The 23,734-nt window shown below is 35.4% G+C and overlaps 1 protein-coding gene across 1 annotated transcript; it reads right to left on the bottom strand.

The window, feature by feature from the left end:
• Positions 1–3,773: 3,773 nt before the first annotated feature.
• Positions 3,774–23,584, bottom strand: LOC127842442 (vezatin-like). The gene is made up of 13 exons (XM_052371949.1): positions 23,452–23,584; positions 23,179–23,316; positions 21,586–21,645; positions 21,005–21,165; positions 20,025–20,318; positions 16,381–16,539; positions 15,649–15,790; positions 12,612–12,696; positions 11,866–12,070; positions 10,908–11,089; positions 9,930–10,033; positions 8,538–8,615; positions 3,774–7,268 (listed from the first exon to the last, which is right to left on the bottom strand). Exons 1-13 carry the CDS (start codon positions 23,485–23,487, stop codon positions 5,985–5,987), a joined length of 2,928 nt encoding a protein of 975 aa, XP_052227909.1. The 5' UTR covers positions 23,488–23,584; the 3' UTR covers positions 3,774–5,984.
• Between the last annotated feature and the right edge of the window lie 150 nt (positions 23,585–23,734).

Here is a 23,734-nt window from a genome sequence, read left to right as displayed (position 1 = left end):
TATGACGAGGCGTCAATGACAATTCATGCGTTATAAAACGTCAGAGAGGAATATTCAGGAACAAACAGTAATGTGTGATGTGCTGAAACTTACTGATTGGTTATAACTTGGGAAAGCTTAAAAGTAAGCAAAAAGCTGTTGCCATTGTTACAATACTGCACATGGTTTCGGCTTAGCTCGTTATGTGAGTTTAATTGGAACGCAATTTGTAATGATTGGTAAACTAAACAGGCAAAACTGGGTGGGGCAATACTATCACCTTCATGACAAGAACCGTTGTAATACACAATATGTAAATAATGAAATTCCAGCCACATTAACAGCATAGGAATCGTTACCGTCAAGTACAAGTCATTCGCAGTCTGTTGTAAACATACATGCTTTTCCCTCTTTCTTAAGGTGACATTGACCTTAATCCAACTGCAATCCGTACACAGATCTGCATGTAATATACCAGCATACAACACTTCTAAATAATATTACCATAAAAATAAGCCTTTTGAGAGGAAACTTTTTTTATATTATTCCTAAAAAATCAGCACAATTTCTAAGAAACACACTAAAGTTATTAAAAAGAAAACTTTTTTTTCTTTTAATACACATAGTAAAGGTAACTTTGATCCGACCGGGTTTTAATGAACTCCCCAAGTTAGATAAGTTCTTCATATAAGCAACGTCCTCACAAAATATTAGTGCAACTACTGCACCCATACCAAGGTCATTTCCGGAAACCGTTTTCTTGTAAGTGAGACATGGCCTTTCAAACGACAAGCCACAAATCTAAGCTAGGTATGTGTATAATCTATCCACACACACGAGTGCAGTACAATATCTGCATCCCAGTTCGAGATATTGAGAGTAGGTCATTTTTCTTTTTATCTATTTTTAGTAACAGTGACCTTGACCTTTTTTGGACAGGCTTCAAAAACAGTAGAAAAATTGACACTCGGATATTGTAAAAAAACAAGCAAATTCGTTGAATTGATATCCCCAGCCACAATACTTCTGGCCATCTTGTAACTGGACGCCATCTTGAATTTTTGACTTAGTAAAGGATTTTATCAAAAGCGTGTATCAACTTATTGTTTATACCAAATGTCATGCTAAATTGAAGATTTTCACAATTTTTACGCACAGTTGCTTAAGATATACCCAACATGGCTGTATAGATTGAATCGGAAATGGCGGCCAGCTTGAAAATGGCCGCCATTTTGAATTTTTGAGTGGCTAACGATTTCTATCAATAGTGCATATCAAACTGAGAGTTCATGCAAAATTTCATGCTTGCTTACAGATTTGCAAAGATTTTTATGCTAATTCTCCAAGCTACAAGTACTCTCGTGATTTATCAGTATATATTTGGAGACAGTATGAAGTTCATCGGGACTTTGCGTGCGATCATGTAATACTTGTTTCAGAATGGACGCCTTAACTGAAAAACACATACACATAATATATTTTAAGATAGATGTAAATAACATTTAACAAATGGATCGTGTTTAAAAAAAAATAATTGCGGGGAATGTCTCAAATATGCTACCGATTAATCGGTTCTTGAAAAGTAATCACTATGGTAAAATAAAGTTAAATAAGCCTCCATAATAAGCTTTAAATGTCGCCTGTTGTAGTTTACGACCTATGTTCAGCACTTTTTTTCTGAATCTGATGACATACCATATCCTTCATTTTTTTGAGTAGAACATGCGAAAGTATTAGGTAATAAGTGATGATTTTTGCATTTCTAATTGGAGACATAGTCGTTTGTCAATAGCCTATAACGGATAAATGCGAGTCACTTCCGGATTAGTTGTTGTTGTTCCATATCATGCTTAAGACGAACTCTATTGCTTTTCGTAGATAATTCAAGATAAAAATATTGACCCACTGGCTCGACCTCTCTCGATAAAGGATGGCCTAATTTTTAAATCTACTTTATGTAACTATTTATGTGAGTCCAAAGATAAAGCGGCCACTATTATTGCGCCTAAACAAAACGGATAATGCTTGGAGAAACTTGGTGCGTCACCGGCTTATACGCGAAATAGAACTGAATCATATTTGAATATAAACATTGAATATTCAGGATGCGCCGATAATTTTTAGGGAACATGTTAACAAAACTAATACTTTTGTTCATGGAACATTACGGTATTTCGGTAAATGTTATACGTCTAAATTCTATATGAAAATAACACTTTTTATCAGATCGAACAAAAAAATAAATGAACCACTGAGTCTAATTGTCTAAACGGTTTTTAAAAACATGCATTTAATGCGACTCGGGAGATTTAACCGTTGAAATTAACAGGAAACTTCAAACAGATGAGTATTTGCGATTTTCAAAGGGCGTATATTGATTCAATAGGCACTATATTTCATACGAAACCCTACAATATTGGATTAGGAAAAAGTCCGAAAACAGGGGCCTGGAAAATACACGCAAGCCTGATGATACATGTGAAGATTATAACTTTTTTCAGTATCTTTTATCAATTAAATGTTGCTAAATCTAATTAAATCTGAAATCTAATTTATCTAACTATTTATGTGTGTGAGTCCAACAGATAAAGCGGCCACTATCACAGCGCCTAAACAAAACGGATAATGCTTAAAAGACATTGGTGCGTCACCTGCTAATATGCGAAACAGAACCAGATCATATCAAAACATAAACATTGCAAAATGCTTGAGGTGACAGCATAGTGCGTAAAGTGCCATCCCAGATTAGCCTGTGCAGTTCGCACAGGCTAATCAGTGACGACACTTTCCACCCAAACTTGATTTTCGGTAAGGATGGACTTCCTTGAAACTAAAAATACCATAAAAGCGGAAAGTGTCGTCCCTGATTAGCCTGTGCGGACTGCACAGATTTATTTAGTACATTTACTAACTTCATATTTTTTTTGACATTCAATTTATTTGTTATAGTTAAATAGTTACTATGGTAGTGTTAAGGGTCTACAAATTAAACAAAACTGACACAACATTATAAGGTAGGCTGATTATTAGCATATATGCAACAAGCAATATTTTTATTCTTCCAATATCATTAACAAAGTTCTAAAGAATACCAGTCAGAATGCAAATATTTAGCTTTTAATGCGAGTTGCTTAATGGTGTTTTCACAAAACAATATGAAGCACTAGATCATTTACTGAACTAAAATGAATACACCAGCAATAAAAACATGAAACTGGTAAAAGTTTAAAAAAAATTCAAATGTTTACATACATGATAACTTAAAAGGGATTAGGGACTATACGGCCCATGGACCATACGGCCCAGACCATACGGCCCAGATTCTCGGACCATACGGCCCAGATTCTCGGACTATACGGCCCAGATTTGCGGACCATACGGCCCAGATTTACAAAGCATACGGACCATGTCTTAACTAATATTTCTTTTGTGTTCCTTCAATATTGTATGAATAAATTTAAGAAAATATTAAAATTGTAGTATTTCATGTTCATTCAACCATGTTTTATATTATTTCATCGTGTAAGGATTATCGGACTATACGGCCCCGATTAGCGGACTATACGGTCCAGATTTGCGGACCTTACGGCCCAGATTTGCGGACCTTATGGCCCAGATTTGCGGACCATACGGCCCAGATTTGCAAAGCGTACGGACCATATCTTAATGAATATTTCTTCAGTGTTCCTTTAAGTATTGTATGAATAAATTTAAGAACATATTAAAATTATAGTATTTCATTTTCATTCAAGCATATTTTATATTATTTCATCGTGTAAGGACGCAACTATGGATACCCTAGTAAATTCCTTTATTGTTTGTTAATATAATATCGACATCAAAATACACAACAAAAACTAATATATGTACAACAAATAAAAAAACAATTTCAGGCATATATATATATATATAACACTTATAAACAAATACATATATATGTACAACAAAAAACAACCTTTATAGCAATTTTGTGAAATGTGAGCAAACAAATGTACAAGAACAAAGTTGTATTACATACATACAATCAAACAAATATATTTTATATACAATCAAACAAACAGATCTATACATTTTCACTCAATCGTTTCAAACAAACAAACACACGTACACATTTACACAGGTCCATACAGTCTACAGCACTCTTTCAGAGAAGCTCACTCGTACAAATTTCTTTTTCCCCGTACCGGTCCCAAGCCGCGCACAAAGCCCTTGTGTGGCACGTGTTTGCCGACTCTGATGCCGCTGCAATTTCTTTTCCTTGATGAGTTTGCACTGCATAGGTACTTCATTCGCATTCACGTTCACTCTATTAGCATTAGTGTAATTATCAACATCAATCAATATTTATGTTATAAATAGCTCACCAGATGTGCAAACATAAGCCGTTGTTGTATACAATTATAACGATCATCACACTTTACCACTTACTACTTACAGACGTGTTAATCCATTAGGGTCTATTATCAATTACTGTAATAGATAAGATCAATCAGTAGATGTCATAAATAGGGCGTATCCAATATACAAACGTACGAGTCACTTATTCGAGTGTCATACCCCTATTGCAATTATAATATATTTCATCACGCGGCATGTATTAAATTTAATAATTATGTTATAAATTTTTATTACCGTTTTCACCACGCGGCATGTATTAAATTTAATAATTATGTTATAAATTTTTATTACCGTTTTCACTACGCGGCATGTATTAAATTCAATAATTATGTTATAAATTTTTATTGCCGTTTTCACCACGCGGCATGTATTACATTTAATAATTATGTTATAAATGTTTATTACCGTTTTCACCACGCGGCATGTATTGAATTTGATAATTATGTTACAATTTTTTATTTGCCGTTTTCACCACGCGGCATGTATTACATTTAATAATTATGTTATAAATTTTTATTACTGTTTTCACCACGCGGCATGTTTTAAATTTTATAAGTATTAATTTACAACTTTATTAAAATATATTCTGTCGATTTAAGTGAATGTTTGCGTGATGTGTACTGCTTACATAAATAGTTGATGACAACATTAAAATGAATTTAAAATCTGAGAGAAATAATAACTATTTCATTTCCCGTGTTATTTATTAACAAAAGCGAAACACATACTAGCATGTATTTATTTTTAACACATTCATGGTACAATGGTAGCACAGTATTGTAGTGTATTCGTGTTTTAGAATAATGTACATGACGTAAAGAAACATGTGGGCCGTATGGTCCGCAAATCTGGGCCGTAAGGTCCGCAAATCTGGGCCGTATGGTCCGCTAATCTGGGCCGTATAGTCTGGGCCGTATAGTCCATGGTCCGTATGGTCCGTATACCCTTAAAAGGACATAGAGAGCCTACTAAAACAATTTAAAATGATTCTCAGTTATTTGTCTGTGTTATTATTTCTTTCTTTAATAACATGATCTCAATAAAGTTGCAAGATGTGTGGCACAAAAGCCGGTCAGAATGAATTTTAGTCTGCGCAGTTTGATATCCCTACCCTCCTTTGTTAAGAAATTAAGCTAAAGAAACAAACAACTAAATCCAACTAAATAAAACTAAGAATGATTAGTTGAGAAACTGCAATAATGCATGTATTCCTGCCGAAATACTGAAAAATACAAAATACCTTAAATCAATTTTTGATGACAGCACATTTTACCAAATGGTGTTCTCAAACTTATGTCATGTGTACAATACTACATGCAATTGAGCCTTACTTTAGGAAAACCGGACTTTATGCTTGTGTTTTAAGTGTCTAACCAGATTAGCCTGTGCAGGTTGCACAGGCTAATCAGGGACAAAAGTTTCCAATTGTATTGAATTTTTCGTTTGAAGTTATTATCTCAAAAATCTAGTCTAAACAGACATTGATGTCCCTGATTAACCTGTGCAGAATGCACAGCCTAATCTACAACACTTTGCGCACATGCATTGAACCCGGTTTTCATACAGGAGGCTCATTAAATACAAAAGCACAAATCCAATGGCAGACTTCAGGGTTCAGTGTCTTCAGTCTCTTCCTCCTCTTCTGACATTTCCCCAAACACCTCTCCCCCGAATGTCTCCTCCACCATAGCACCAAGTGTCCTGGATCTCATGGCCATCTCCGATGCCACATCTGGATTGAAACCAAAGTTACCCCCAGCCAACGCATTCAACCGATCCTCGAATGATAGTACTGGTAGTCTTAGATTTGTATGAAAATCCTCTTCATCCTCTTTGTATTCAATATCATCATTATTATCTTTACCACATTCTACATTATGCGAACTACAATCCATATAATTGCCGGGACTATCTAAATTATCTGCAAAACACACTAAATTTTCTTTATCCAATACTGATTTATCTTCACCAAACTCTAAGTCATTTCCATCATTCTCTTTATGATTTTCACTTGAAACTAATTTGTCGTCATCGCTATCGGTTGGGTATTCAGTCCTCTCAGAGCCTTTATTCAACAAATCCTTGAGGGGCAGTCCAATTCTTCCCTGATACAAGACATCACTTTCTTCCGCCTCATCACTTTCATTAAAGTAGTAGTCTGTACTTCTGGCATACTCTGTATCAGATTCTGAGTCACACATTTCCAACATGTTACTTTTTCTAATTCTTCTTATGCCTACTGCAGTCACATAGGATTTGACATTTCTATGTTTATCATTAACACTTTCACTCCCATCACTAGTCTCCAACTCTTTTTCTCTATCACTTTTTGGCAAGTTTCCAGCAGTATCTGATTTAATTTCATTACTATCATCAGTCACCACTGAATTTTGTGCTGAATTCAGTAAAGGATAAAGCTCTAATTCATCTTTTACTTCTATGTCATTAACAGAAACATTTGCATTACTTTTTAAATTAAACTCACTAAAAACATCCTTTACATGCATTTCTGAATCAGCTTCAACTTTCAATACTACCTCAGCTTTTGGGACATAATGTGCACTTTTTCTTGAAGAATGTTCTAAATCCTCTACACAATCAAGATTTTCAACAATATTCTTAGGATTTTCTACAGAATCATCACTTTGTTTCACAAAAGCGCTATGATTTTCTAAACTGCTTCCACGATTTTGCATGTTTTTACCCTTAATTCGAGGAACTTCAATATCAAGAAATCCACTCTGACAAACTTGAGGTTTATGAACATCAGGGTACATTTTCTGCAGAGCGGCTTGTTCCCGCCTGTTAATCTCTACAGCTCGCACAGAGATGACAGACTTCAGCTCTGTAAGCACTCTCATGGTTTCATCCCTCTCCAACTTCTTCTTGGCCTGAATTTAAAAAAAATCTTATAAAAAGAACTCTTATTGGCATGCAAAAGGGCTGACCCAGCAAGCGTACACATTATTTACCTCAATTTTATTTTTGTATGCACAAACATGAATTGTGATTATCTGATATCTTTAAAGCTGTGCTCATGGAAAATGGGACTTACTGCAGGTGCGTTAATATCTTCCAAAATTAGTTACATAGGATAATCAGGGAAGTTACTTTCTGACCAGACTGGATTTCTATTTAAAAGAGACGTCCTTAAAAGCTAAATTCTATAAAAATGGAAAGTGTCGTCCCTGATTTGCCTGTGGGACAGCACTTTATGCACATGCATTAAAAACGTTTTCCCATAGACAGAATATTAAAGTAAATCTTACTTTAAAATCTAAGTGAGCAGACTTAAAAACAGCAAAGTAATAGCTTGTCATAACATCCTTTCAGACAGGATTTCAAAATCTAACCATTTCATTGGATCATAAGTTCACAAAAACATGTGAAAATTGCCTTTGTGCTATTGGTTTTTTTTTCTTACATATTGATTATGGTTATTTTAACCTCATAAACAATTATACAGAGTTTTGAACAACAGGAATCAAACCAAGATGTGTAAGTAGTTAGGTAGTTTAAAAGCCAATAATTTTGATTACAAGGATCTGGACCAATTTTTGTATTGTTTATACACATGTATTTTTTATCATTGATAATTCTGTGTGTTTTGTACGCAAGCTTAATGTTAAATGTTTGGATAAAATGAGCAACGCTAAGGGAAAACCAGGCTTCATGCATGAGTGTAAAGTAATGACCAATATTAGTCTGAAAACGATATTCAGGATCAACACTTTAAACGTTTATTGAATTTTTCTCCTTTAAAATCATTTTTGGGGGGAAAGTTTCCTCATAGATTTCTAAAAATACTTACAAGTTCAGCAGATTTTCACATTTTCTAAACAACATGCATTAAGACACAGACCTTTACTTCATTTAGAGACTTTAGTGCTAACCTAGTAGAGAAATAAACCCTTTCCCACTTATAAGCAAAGTGAAAATGGCTATGTGCAAACAGCATAAAACCAGAACAGCCTGCGAGTGACTCGCAGTCTGTTCAGATTGTATGCTGTTTGCTGCTCATCAGTATTTAAGGATAGGATATGAAGCCCTATAAACTTGAATCTAGTAAGAAAAGTTTTAATTTAATCTAAGCTTCTAAGGGACTACAGATGCGTCAACATAAGTATCTAAGTGGTAAAGGGTTAAGTAAATGCTTGTACCTTTTCCTCTGCAGAGAGAGGCCTGTCCCAGTGGGTGTCTGTGATGACTTCGTTGGGGTCGGTGTACGCCTCAAACATCTGTGGACAGACAAGAAAAGTGCCTCTTGTTACATTGAAGTTGATCATTTTAGTGGAATTGATTTTAGCAGCGCTCTTGGAGGCTTAATGCATATGTGTGAATTGCCATCACAGATTAGCCTGTGTAGTCTGCACAGGTTTATCAGGTAAAATACTTTCCACTTTAGTGGAATTTTTCATTTTAAGGTAGATTTTAAGGTAGTCTCTTTAAAGGGGCCTTGTCACGCTTTGGCAAATTGACAAAATTGAAAAATATTGTTTCAGATTCGCAAATTTTCCATGAAGTAATGATATTTGTGAAGAAACAGTAATACTGAACATTTACCATGCTCTAAAATATCCATTATGTGCATCTTTTGACGATTTAAAAACCTGAAAATTATAAAGCGTTGCAACGCGAAACGATTGAATAATTTGGAGAATTCTGTTGTTGTCGTTGTATTTTTTTATACTACAAGGATTGCATATATAAAGTAAAAACTACGTTTGACATGGTAAGAGAGCGGATGGTCTAGTGGATAGAGCGGTAGACTTTTGCTCCATGGCTCCAGGGGTCAGTGCTTCGAGCCCCGTTGAGGGTTACTTTTTTTTAAAATTCTTTAATTGTATTCGTGTTTTTTGTACTGGATATTTTTAGACCCAATGTTAACATTTATCAATATAAAGCATTTAATGACAAACTTCAATACATGCCAAAATCTGTGAAAAGGCCCTTTTAAAATGAAAATCCAGTTTAGGCATAAAGTGTCTCCCTGATTAGCTTGTTAGGACTCCAAGGCTTTGCTCAAGACATGCAGTCATTTTACTGGATCATTATGTAGGGGAAATTCTTATTTGATGTTATTTAAATACTGTGCTGTATAAAGTCTACAAACAGCATTTAAACATCTCTGTACAGATACTTAGTTGACTTATTATAGCCTGAAATGATCAGTTGATGATATTAATGCTCTGTAAAACCAGGCAGTTAAGTTTTGAGTTACATGGATAAACTCAAAATGAGATATACTGGTTAGGTAGTACATTTATTTGTCAGACAAAATATAGGTTTTTTGTTTAATAACTTTCTTAATAATACGCATGGATGTCACATTTGATTGTGACGAAATTTGTAAACAATCCCTTTAAACACTATAATACTGGCCTTTGAACAAATTGATGCTATCAGCTTCAAGAAAACAAACGTTTGTTAGTATGTGACAAAGAAAATTGTGTTTAAGCGCTACAATACACGAAATAATTCGAATGTTAGGTAAAGACTGCTTTCCGACAAATACTCGCTAACCAGTATATTTTGCAAGACATTCTACCAACCTGATCCTCTATAATGTAATCTTCAATCTCTTTTGCTGGACCTTCTGTCTGTGTAACTGGGTTATTGGATTCAACCTTGTCGGACTGTGCTTTCACTGTGGGTGCTAAATAAATGGATATGGGCCATGCTCTATGAAAATGGGTTTAAATGCATGTGCGTAAAGTGACGTCCCAGATTAGCCTGTGCATTCCGCACAGGCTAATCAAGGACCACACTTTCCGCCTAAACTTGATTTCTGCTAAGAAGAGACTTTCTTCAAACGAAAAATATCATGAAAGCAGTAAGTGTCATCTCTGATAAGCCTGTGCAGACTGCAAATGCTAATCTGGGTGACACTTTACGCACATGCATTAAACCTAATTCACAGAGCAGGGCTCACATACAGAATATTAATTAGCTGCTTAACTATTTTCATACTGAAATATGTGTCTACAATATAAGAAATGTAGCAAATAAAAAGGTAACCTATATCAAAGGCCTACTTGGTCTAGTCTCCATATGTTAGATTTCACTTCTAATTGTTTGTGGTTTTTATCTCCTGGCTTTTAACCCTATTTTTACACTATTTAAAAACTCCAATAATACTAAGAATACAACATGCATACAATAAATAACACAACAAAAAAATCTGTGTACAAGTTCCTGTAATCCTATTGGTTTGGAAGAAAAGAAAAAATAAAGCAAACAAAGTGCTTTATCATCCCTTTGCATGAACTAAAACATTTTCAAATGGTAATCAATAAACCATTGCAAAATGACTTCTAGAAAATATTGATTATTAACAAATGATCAGATCACAACCAAAATCATTTATTAATTGGCAATTTCCTAACTGCCAATAACATTTCATAAAATCACATTATTATTTGGATGTATATCAATGCACAGAGATGGCAGATAGTATCGTTAATCTTCCATAATATTAACATAATTTATTACAAAACCAATATTAAAACTACTTATTACTAAACCAATACCATCTGAAGATTTTCCAAGACATTTTGCAATCCTGAGCTGTGCTTCCTCCCAGCATCCTTTGCAAGAGTCAAGCTCTGATTTGATTGGCTGCAAAAGGCTGGGGAGATCACATGAGGCAGGGAATGAATCTGATTGGCTGTCAGAACTAGACCCTTCAAGCCGCTTGCTGAGTTCACGTACCCTGCAAAAACAAAATAGATGCTTGACTAGACAAAGCTTTAATAAAAGTTGTTTATTCAATTTCATTTTGAAGATGGTGAAAATAAAATCTAGTTGTAACTTATTTGCAAGTCTGAAGCTATGCTGGACGCATATGGATTAAGAACCGTTTCATGTCGATTTTTGTATAAAGTCCCATTACTGCCTTCTTGGAAACCGTAGCCTCAAATGTTGGAAGCATTTTTATTGGTCAAACAAGAGCACCGCGTAACGGGTGCCACGCTCGGCTGCGAAAGCTTGTCAGAAATATTTTTTTTTTTTAGAGGTCACAGTGACCTTGACCTTTGACCTAGTGACCAAAATGGGTGTGGCGTGTAGAACTCATCAAGGTGCATCTACATATAAGTTTCAAAGTTGTAGGTGGAAGCACTTTGATTTTAGAGGCAATGTTAAGGTTTTAGCACGACGCCGGCGGACGTCGCACGGCAGACGACGAGCAGGCTATGACAATACCTCGGGTTTTCTCCAAAAACAGCCTCGCTAAAAATGATCAGTTGAGACTTAAGCTTTGAAATTGAGCACTAGAAATACACGTCTGGACCTACACACTTTATACAATCCAAAGCTTAGTATCAATATAATTTATCAATAGAATTTAAATGGAATTATCATGGCTGAAATCTTTCTTGGGCAGCAACCTAACATTTTCACCATCAATCACCGCTAAACCAGCCGAAAACCTACTCCAAAACAATACCTCAATTTTTCACAGTAAAAACAAACTTAGTTGAAGCCAACCTTGCCAATGCTGCCTGCAGATGTAGATCCAGACTATGCACAGCAACAAAGGCATCCTCCTGACCACTGTAGGGTGTGTGCTTCCTGGAGACTGGTTCCAGGCTCTGCCAGGTGCTGTTGTAAAATGTGTAGCATTTCTCCAGGGAACCAGTCCAATCTTCTGCATCCTGTCTAATGCTTCCTAGCATTTCTGAACAGCAGCTGACTGGTTGCAAAACACAATATAAATGAGACAGTCTTTGGGAAAACGGAGCTTAACACATGCGCATAAAGTGTCATTCCGGATTAAACTGTGCAGTTCACAAAGGCTAATCAGGGACGCCACTATCCACTTTTATGTTTTTTTTCTTTAAAGGTAGTCTATTCATAGCTAAAATCCAGTTCAGCCTGAAAGTATCGTCTCAGATTAGCCTGTGCGAACTGCACAAGCTTATCTGGGACCACACTTAACGCAAATGCATTATGCCATTTTCCCAGAATGAGGCTCAAATTTAATTTTGCTTGCATATGCATCGAGTCATAATACAAAACTCAAATCTGATTTTTTTCTTCTGAATGTGTGTTGTAATTTTGTCAATTATATGTGGAGTTCAAAATCCATAGGCATTTTATGAAATACTTATTTTCAAGAGCACATTCAACAAGATCCAGGAAACCATTTGTTGTGAAATGATTATAGGTCATGATTATTCATTCAAAGTAACCATATCATATGGTATGGTGATAATAAATCAAGAAAAACTTACTGTCATGACATGTATACTTTGCACACACCAACAACAGCACCTTGATCAGCTCTGACTGGTGCAAGGAACACAATTGATAGATGCCCTACAAACAACAGTTACGTCCTCCATTAACACAGATTTGTATACCAGTGAACAGAAACACAACTGATTGATGGACTGCAAGCAAAGATTGTACTTTACCTGTATACCTATTTGTATGTTAACAAACAAGAAACCCAAATTATTGATGCTGTGCAAAACAGGGCTGTATTTTCCATAAATATCCACATATACACAAGTTATTGCAATAGGGGGTAAAGAAAGTATATAGCTTAATTTTTAAAATTGCTAAACTTTTAAAATCAATTGAACTCAGCTAAGTCTTACAACCAAGAATGGGCATGTATTGAACTCAGCTAAGTCTTACAACCAAGAATGGGCATGTATTGAACTCAGCTAAGTCTTACAACCAAGAATGGGCATGTATTGAACTCAGCTAAGTGTTACAACCAAGAATGGGCATGTATTGAACTCAGCTAAGTCTTACAACCAACAATGGGCATGTATTGAACTCAGCTAAGTCTTACAACCAAGAATGGGCATGTATTGAACTCAGCTAAGTGTTACAACCAAGAATGGGCATGTATTTGAACTCAGCTAAGTCTTACAACCAACAATGGGCATGTATTGAACTCAGCTAAGTCTTACAACCAACAATGGGCATGTATTGAACTCAGCTAAGTCTTACAACCAACAATGGGCATGTATTGAACTCAGCTAAGTCTTACAACCAACAATGGGCATGTATTGAACTCAGCTAAGTCTTACAACCAACAATGGGCATGTATTGAACTCAGCTAAGTCTTACAACCAACAATGGGCATGTATTGAACTCAGCTAAGTCTTACAACCAACAATGGGCATGTATTGAACTCAGCTAAGTCTTACAACCAACAATGGGCATGTATTGAACTCAGCTAAGTCTTACAACCAACAATGGGCATGTATTGAACTCAGCTAAGTCTTACAACCAACAATGGGCATGTATTGAACTCAGCTAAGTCTTACAACCAACAATGGGCATGTATTGAACTCAGCTAAGTCTTACAACCAACAATGGGCATGTATTGAACTCAGCTAAGTCTTTACAACCAAAATGGGCATGTATTGAACTCAGCTAAGTCTTACAACCAACAATGGGCATGTATTGAACTCAGCTAAGTCTTACAACCAAGAATGGGCATGTATTGAACTCAGCTAAGTCTTACAACCAAGAATGGGCATGTATTGAACTCAGCTAAGTCTTACAACCAAGAATGGGCATGTATTACAACCAAGAATGGCATGTATTGAACTCAGCTAAGTCTTACAACCAAGAATGGGCATGTATTGAACTCAGCTAAGTCTTACAACCAACAATGGGCGTGTATTGAACTCAGCTAAGTCTTACAACCAACAATGGGCATGTATTGAACTCAGCTAAGTCTTACAACCAACAATGGGCATGTATTGAACTCAGCTAAGTCTTACAACCAACAATGGGCATGTATTGAACTCAGCTAAGTCTTACAACCAACAATGGGCATGTATTGAACTCAGCTAAGTCTTACAACCAACAATGGGCATGTATTGAACTCAGCTAAGTCTTACAACCAACAATGGGCATGTATTGAACTCAGCTAAGTCTTACAACCAACAATGGGCATGTATTGAACTCAGCTAAGTCTTACAACCAACAATGGGCATGTATTGAACTCAGCTAAGTCTTACAACCAACAATGGGCATGTATTGAACTCAGCTAAGTCTTACAACCAACAATGGGCATGTATTGAACTCAGCTAAGTCTTACAACAACAATGGGCATGTATTGAACTCAGCTAAGTCTTACAACCAACAATGGGCATGTATTGAACTCAGCTAAGTCTTACAACCAACAATGGGCATGTATTGAACTCAGCTAAGTCTTACAACCAACAATGGGCATGTATTGAACTCAGCTAAGTCTTACAACCAACAATGGGCATGTATTGAACTCAGCTAAGTGTTACAACCAACAATGGGCATGTATTGAACTCAGCTAAGTCTTACAACCAACAATGGGCATGTATTGAACTCAGCTAAGTCTTACAACCAACAATGGGCATGTATTGAACTCAGCTAAGTCTTACAACCAACAATGGGCATGTATTGACATTGTTCAGCACTAATCCAACTCTTGAGCACCAATTGTTTAAGACTGGACGAACAAGAAAGTATATGACTCTCATTAACTGCAGATGCTGGAGACATAAAGCACTATATGACTCTCGGTAACTACAGATGCTGGGAACATCAAACACTATATGACTTTCAGTGACTGCAAATGCTAGGGACATACATTTTTGTTATAAAAAAGTGAAAAGATAAATTGGGATGTTTTAACATGTTATCAAACAGAAAATTACAAAAACATCTGAAAAGGCTTCAATTTATGACAGATAAATCAACAGGGCAATTTAATTTGCGCTGGATTGGTCATTGTCGGCTCGGTTCTTACATGTACCCCGGGTACTCTTAGGTATACTTACATGTACCCCGAGTAAGGTCAATATAGTGAATATACTTAAACGTACCCGGTCGATATTAGACTGTACCTGAGTTGAATTCCCGCCATAAATCCGATGTCGTAAAAGCACTATCCATTACCGTTAAACAATATTGTTTATGTTAAACAAACTTCTCTTTAAAAAAACTGCATCAACATGCTTTTTGAGTATAAATTTCGATATTATAGAGGCCATATAACAGAAAATTTGACATAAATGTGAACATAATATTTGTTTTTAAATAGTTGCCAACGACCGATTTAGCGTTAAAATTCCTGGGTATGTTTTAGTATATTTACCGCACCCGGGGTACATGTATGTATACTTAAGAGTACCCGGGGTACATGTAAGTAGTACCCGAGCCGTCTATGACCAATCGAGCTTAACTTGCCCTAACAAAACAGTTTTGTAGCAATTAAACCATATATGTATAGCATACTAAGAGTATTTGAATTTCTTAGACACAAACCTTTAATGCTGACACAGAGAAACCATCTGTTAAATTAAACAAGTCTTCATCCTCTACAGTTTGCAAGCAAGGCCCATAACTTTGTAAGGGCTCAAATGCTAGAAATGTCCCATGCACATCCAGTTCTTTGTCAAGTGGATATCTGTTGAAAGAAAATTAAAAAAGCAACAATAAAAAGACCTTAACATCTCAATGTTTTTTTCCTACTGTTTTCACTTGAATTATTCCTCTGTAAAATAATGAGTTGTATAGTATCAAGTGACTAACTGGGCACAACACTACACATGTTGAATCCAGCACTTGCTCCAAGTGGTTTATAGCCATATATTATGTCCAAGATTTGCTTCTACATTCAGAAAAGACTTCCAAACAATTAAGTCAAAACTGAAACAAGTAAACCGTTGCATCCTTTGTAAATTAAAATCTTCTTCTAACAAAATTCTTCAAAATAAAGGGGAGTGAACAGGCTTATATCGGATGACACTTGCACTTGCAAATGCATTTAACCCTGTTTTCCCACAGCAAGGCTCAAATATAATTATTAAGGAGGGGGTTATTATCATTTTAAACAAGCTATTTTCATATAACAATATCATTCAATATGGCAAGGGATCTAGCAGGATCTTGTGTTATATAACCAATCATTGCAAGAAAACTCAAACAATTTTTAACAATTTGAATGTATAACTTTTATCAGCAATCATGATTACAATAACTCCACTGATCAATTACCTTTCAAGCAAGTGTTTAATGTTCTGTCTGGTATTTAACACGGCGTCTCTTGAATATGTAAACAGCAGTTTCCGGAGCCGTGGACACTGTCTGGTTACTATAGCAACATCACTTCCAAAACCCTGCTCTATATGGGACAGTGGGTTCTTTTGAGATACCCTAAATGAAAACAAATACAAACATATTTCACTGTTAAAGTCTAAAAGTAAAGACACATCCCCAAGAGGCAGTTAGATTTTGTGATTTGTTTCTTTTTCAATTTCACTCTTACATAGTGCCCAGATGCCAATGATCAACATGTAAAACCCAAAGTCATATACTTGTAATTATTAAACACCATGCACATGTTTGACCTTTATTCTTTAGAGTGACTTTATGCATTATGCATTATTTGCATTATGAACGATGATATTGCAGTCTGTACATGCTGTTTTATGGCCAAATTTAAAATTTGATCTTTAACCTTTTTCCACTCAGAGGCAAAGTGAAAATGGCCATGTGCGAACAGCATAAAACCAGAGCAGCCGGCTACACCTCGCAGTCTGTTCAGGTTTAATGCTGTTTACTATCTAAGGGTTGGAAATGAAGCCTTTAAAACTTGAATCTTGTAATTAGGGTCTTAAATTAAATGTAACTTTCAAAATACGTATCTAAGTGGTTAAGGGTTAAGTATGCCCCTGACCTTTGAGGTAGGGAGTTGGGTGTACACACAACACATGGTTGTATGGGAACATTAATGGTACCGTAAGTTGTTTTAAATTTGCACAATACATGCCAAAGTAACAAGTAGCTAAGACATACATTATGGCCAAAATTGATTTAAGTGTGACCACGACCTTTGATATGGGTGTTACCCGCAAAATTTATCCTTATGATGGTTTACATTTGTGGTAAGTTACTACATATTTGCACGATGAACTAAAAACTTACAGTCCGAACAAGCTTGAACGCATTTATGCACATACATGAGACCATTTTGGCTGCTTTATAGTTTTCCACAAGCAACAAAAATGAACAGAAAACTAATTATATTTCTACAAATCTTAGAGCCAAACGATAAAAATGAGAGTCAAATGAAAGCCCAATAAAACAAGGGCTGTTTGTAAAACATGCATGCCCCCCATATGGGCTGTCAGTGGTAGTGGCAGCCATTGTGTGAAAACGTTTTTTGTCACTATGACCTTGACCTTTGACCTAGTGACCTGAAAATCAATAGGGGTCATTTGCCAGTCATGATCAATGTACCTATGACGTTTCATGATCCTAGGCCTTATTATTCTTGAGTTATCATCAGGAAACAATTTTACTTTTTTGAGTCACTGTGACCTTGACCTTTGACATAGAAGTCCTGAAAATCATACAGGTCATCTACCAGTCATGATCAATGTACCTATGAAGTTTCATGATCCTAGGCGTAAGCATTCTTGAGTTATCATCAGGAAACCATTTTAGATATTGCAAAACTTAAACCAAGGTTACAGTTTTGGACAAACACAATTCATGAATAACTGTGACCTTGACCTTTGACCTAGTGACCTGAAAATCAATAGGTGTCATCTGCCAGTCATGATCAATGTACCTTTGAAGTTTCATGATCCTAGGCATAACCGTTCTAGAGTTATCATCCGGAAACCATTTTACTGTTTCGAGTCACTGTGACCTTGACCTTTGACCTAGTGACCTGAAAATCAATGGGGTCATTTGCCAGTCATGATCAATGTACCTATGAAGTTTCATGATCCTAGGCGTAAGCGTTCTTAGTTATCATCCGGAAACCATTTTACTATTTCGAGTCACTGTGACCTTGACCTTTGACCTAGTGACCTGAAAATCTAAAGGGGTCATCTGCCAGTCATGATCAATGTACCTATGAAGTTTCATGATCCTAGGCCAAAGCAATCTTGATTTATCATCCGGAAACCATTTTAGATATTGCAAAACTTTAACCAAGGTTACAGTTTGGACAAACACAATTAATGAATTACTGTGGCCTTGACCTTTGATCTAGTGACCTGAAAATCAATAGGGGTCATCCGCCAGTCATGATCAATGTACCTATGAAGTTTCATGATACTAGGCATAAGCATTCTAGAGTTATCTTCCGGAAACCATTTTACTGTTTCGAGTCACTGTGATCTTGACCTTTGACCTAGTGACCTGAAAATCAATAGGGGTCATTTGCCAGTCATGATCAATGTACCTATGAAGTTTCATGATCGTAGGCGTAAGCATTCTTGAGTTATCATCCGGAAACCATTTAACTATTTCGAGTCACTGTGACCTTGACCTTTGACCTAGTGACCTAGAAAAATCAATAGGGGTCATCTGCCAGTCATGATCAATGTACCTATGAAGTTTCATTATCCTAGGCCTAAGCATTCTTGAGGTATCATCTGGAAACCATTTTACTATTTTGAGACACTGTGACCTTGACCTTTGACCTAGTGACCTAAAAATCAATAAGGGTCATCTGCCAGTCATGGTCAATGTACCTATGAAGTTTCATGATCCTTGACCTAAGTGTTCTTGAGTTATCATCCGGAAACCATCTAGTGGACGGACCGACCTACCGACGGACCGACATGAGCAAAACAATATACTCCCTCTTCTTTGAAGGGGGGCATAATAATTAACAAGAGTTGTTTTTGTGAAACACAATGCTCCTTACTGCACTTTGAAGTCAGACAACAGCTATAAGAGTAAAAAAATTGTTATGTCCGAGGCTCTTACAAAACTTGAACTTGATCTTCTAGCTATGTAGGTAGACTCACACACCAAAATTCAGGTCAATAGCTACAAGCCTTTAGAAAAAAAGCCAGAAAACTGTTATTTTAGAGAAAACTTCAAAGTTCAAGGCCCATAGCTTTGCTAAAAGTTTATATACCTGAATGAAACTGTGGAATTGATTTAAAAACATGCAGGTAGACTCACACACTTAAACTCATGTAACTATCAGGGCTCGGTAAGGAAAAAACCTCCAGAAAAGGAATGGCAGTCAGAAAGACTGACTGACAGACAGACAGTCTGACCACTATATGACACCCTACATAAAAACTCATAAAAACATTGAAACCTAATTATACAACAACATGACCAGTGTTTCAAACAAGTGTAGTACATTTAATGATAATATATAAAAAGTATTTTTATATCATTTCGGCATAAATTATGTTCATAAAATATGCTAGATAATAAAGACTTCCGGCACAAATTTTTACACTGATACAATAGGTAACATAATTTAGCTCCAACATTCACAGTAGACAGAAACAAATAATTATGTGGTAAATAGGAAATGAATTAACGATTTTAAACATAAAAATGAAAATGTATAATCTTATTCAGAAATTGATTTATATTTGAACCTTCTCAAGGTACTTAACCCTTTGCATGCTGGGAAATTTGTCGTCTGCTAAAATGTCGTCTGCTGAATTTCTTAAATTAGCATTTTCTTCGATTTTTTTTTTAAAGAATACTATCAGAATAGCAAACAGTTTGGATCCTGATGAGACGCCACGTTTTGTGGCGTCTCATCTGGATCCAAACTGTTTGCAAAGGCCTTTAAAATTCAGCTCCAGCGCTTTAAGGGTTAACAACTACATTCATCACAAACTAATGGGTTTTGTTTTTACTTAGGAACTTACAATGTGAAACCTCTCGCCACCAGCTCTGTTTCCTGTACTAGCCGTAAACACTTCTTGTACACATTCCTAAACTTCTGGCTTGCTTTCAAGAACTCATTGACAGAACGCGTTACGTCACTGAAAACTTGATTCTGTCGCACTCTGGCGTAAATACTAATACCTCGCAAACCAAGACAGGCAGAATATCCCAAAACCAATGGAGTGGACACAAGAGGCTTATGTTCAAGCCAAGCGGAACAATATTTGAGACCAACTGGCACTGCGCATAAGATCGGTAGCAATATCCAGTCACTTCTGTAAAAAAATAAAACAAAGTATTCCAATGAGCCTTGTTGTGGGGAAATGCAGCCTGCAAAGGCTTATCAGGGACGACACTTTCCCCTAGATTGGATTTTTATTTGGAAGAGCATTAATTTAAAGCAAAAGAATTTTAAAAAGTGGAAAGTTTTTTCCCTGATAAGCCTTCAGGCTTTATGGGCTAATCTGGTACAACACTTTTAACACATGCATGAAGCCCAGTTTTACAACAGCATATGGCCTTATTAGAATGTCGTTTTACAAACCTAGAAATAGAGCCAATCTCACGCCTTCCCAACAGCAAAACAAACACTACATTTAACATTTTCACAAACAATTTTTTATGTTGAGAGTTTTGGTCTACACATTTATTTACTTTACAATATCATTATTAAGCAACACAAACTTGTTTTAAGTAATTATCAAACACAAGATATTAGCTTAATAATAATCAGGGCACATTCTGAAAGCTTTAAATAAAGGCAAATTAACAATAACTTATTTATTTTTTTGTTCAATATACATGATAATATTTCAGTGTCTTCCTTGGAGTTATTAATCTTAATTAAAACATTACCAGTAATTACTGTACATTAATAACAACAAATAAAACAGTGCAGACGCTTAAAGACATTTTGTGAGTCATAAAATTATGGATCAGGCGATGCTTATACATTACTTACAATGCCAAAATTCTGTGTAGCCTTTGCCTTTTATCAAATGCTTGAACATTTTCTTCAGCTTGAGTTGACCCCAGAAAACTACTGAGAAAATTTGCATCATCTTGCAGGAGAAGAGGACTTGATTGAAGCATCTGACTGAGGGTCTTCATGGACACCTTGTCCTGGAAAAATATCCAGAGTAGCCATGTACAACTAATAAGTTTATAAGAAATAACATAACAGTTATTATTCCAAAAATACACAAACACAGTCTTCAAAATTTGCTTTATTAATCCAAAAATACACAAACAGTCTTCTAAATTTGCACTGGCCGATGGGTGTAAAAATAAAATTTGGCAAATTAAAAAATTCTGTGAGGATCGTACGCTTGTAGAGTAAAATTATATATATAATGTATACCGGTATTCAAAAACATCAACATGGCAGTGGTCTTTGTGAAGCCATTGTGTGTGTGTGCATTTTAAATAACTTTGCACCTTAAGTATGAAATCAAGGTTCTTTCTCATACTAAAATGTGCTAGTAAAAAGTGATTTTGGGCTACTAAAAATTTTAAGGTAACAAGCCTGACAGGCTAGTCTACCAAATTTGATGTATCAGGTACAAATCTTCCTGCCAGCCATTGAAATGCTCCAACTCGATTCTGGAAACAAAAAAGTACTATCCGCAGTTAATAGAGACATACGTTCATGTATGAATTATAAACAATGTGACACTTAAATTCCCCTCTTTTCTCAATCTGAATTCTAACACTTATGTAGTTCTTATATCTCACTTACAACTTAAAACAACAAATTGAATTTTCCTATGTTGTTGTTTAATTCTACACAGTTGCATTGAAGTCAATCATCGATTATGGCACTCTGACACTTTTGGCGTGGTTTCATATTTTCCTCTCAGGATATCCATACAATTGTTTTTAAGTTGATTACAAAAGTGGTCTATTGTTAAGAATGTCATACATTTGAACTTTTGAATTAGAACACTTATACTACACGTCCAACAACAATTATTACAAGAGTAACATCACAGGTAGAGAACATTTGCTTGGTCATAATAAAATCAGTTAATCCAAATATTATTTAATCTTGCGCATGCAAGCAAAGACACAACCTGCTACCCTGTGCAACCTCTTTTAAATTGAAAGGCCCCAATTCATAACGGATTCAATCGGCATTCGCAATATATAAAGGGTTCTACATGAGGTAAATGTGTAAACCTGTCATAAGAGCAATGAGTTTTGAGCAACCAGGAAAAGATGGGTATTCAGTGCAAGTTTCTTTGTGATTAACTCTTAAATTAAGTTTGTAGCAAGTTCATACTATTATATATTGTCATTTTGTTTCTTTTTGATTAACACATTTATGTTGCTGTTTTGATGATACATGTAATTCATGGAATGGTGAATCAATATGAACTTACACTCCAGTTGTTTTAAAAACTGATTTATTTGTTAATATTCCAAATTTTTACTTAATCTGTTGAAAACAGCATAGCAATACTGAAAATACTTGTTGCGCTAGAAGGGCAATCAAGTCCACAAAGATTCTAGCATAGTGCATGTTTTTTTCTTATTATCATCAAAGTATAACACAAGTATCATGTGTTTTATTATTTTATTTTATAAATATATTATTGATCAATTATCATGCATTAAAGTGTGTATGCACGATTTCTATATGTGTTAAATTGTAATATATTGATAAAGATATGTTACAATAACACAGAAAAGGCAAGATAAATTATACATTGAAGACGAATTTCATAAAATTAGCGCCCTGCCCCCATTGTGACGAAGATATTTCCTACATATTTTACTAAAATAACTGAAGCATTCGTCTTTTTATTAAGATCGAAGTGTGTTGTATGAATAGATATTGTTGCAGGAAATTAAATGATCCGTAAAAGATTTAGATTCACATCATACATACATGATATATATACATGCTGGCGAATTCGACTGTACAGACATTTTAGATATCAGAATTAAATATCTGGCTTTTTTGGCATTTTTCGACACAAGTTCTTCTTAACTTGTATTTTAATTGATATTGAAATATATGTATAATAAGTTTTTACACATTTTATATAAATTCATAAATATTTGACAAAATCGTGCATACCCACTTTAAATAAGCTGAAACAATAACATCTTAATGAAACAAACACAGCAGACCTCAGTTGTCTTATAAATAGACACAAGTTTTCTATCGCCATTTGCAGATGATGGTGTTGTCCGGCCGCGTTTTTCAATATCTGACATTTCATCTGCAAGTGTTTGACCATGTGTCAAACTTTCATAGAGGGGTGTTCCCTGAAAGTCATACAAAATGTATCGATATAAAAAATTAGTATAGTTGAGTAACATTAAAAAGGTTACTTATGCGAAACCTTAATACAGTTATTCTATTTCACCATTTGATTATTGTAGTCCAAGGAAAACCGTTACCTCAAAAATAACATCAAAATCCTCATTTTCTTCCATTGCATCTGTCAGAATCTCCCGCCAAATTCGGACTGCTTCTGCGGTTATTGCAGATTTTCGGGAAATCCTATCAACACGTTCAAATATTCCATTGGTCAATTTGGGGAACACCCTAAAGTAGTTTTCAAAATAGTGTAAGAATATAAGAATAAACTAAAAGATATATCACGATATATGTACGAATTCTATAGCATTAATATTTGCACAGAAATATTATCTTAATTATGCGTACAATAATGAAGCATAT

The sequence above is a fragment of the Dreissena polymorpha genome, chromosome 8 (assembly GCF_020536995.1).
Source record: "Dreissena polymorpha isolate Duluth1 chromosome 8, UMN_Dpol_1.0, whole genome shotgun sequence".
NCBI classification, from domain to species: Eukaryota; Metazoa; Mollusca; class Bivalvia; order Myida; family Dreissenidae; genus Dreissena; species Dreissena polymorpha.
Note: the sequence above shows the minus strand (reverse complement) of the source record. Positions and strands in the feature narration are given on the sequence as shown.

Excerpts from the sequence above, each read along its gene's own strand:
- LOC127842442 (XM_052371949.1), bottom strand. The coding sequence starts at position 23,487 with ATGGAAGAAAATGAGGATTTTGATGTTATTTTTGAG. Across the intron at positions 15,791-16,380 it reads ATTAAACACTTGCTTGAAAG|ATATCCACTTGACAAAGAAC; the intron begins GTAATTGATCAG and ends TTCTTTCAACAG. Across the intron at positions 12,071-12,611 it reads AAAGTATACATGTCATGACA|TCAGCTGCTGTTCAGAAATG; the intron begins GTAAGTTTTTCT and ends TTTTGCAACCAG.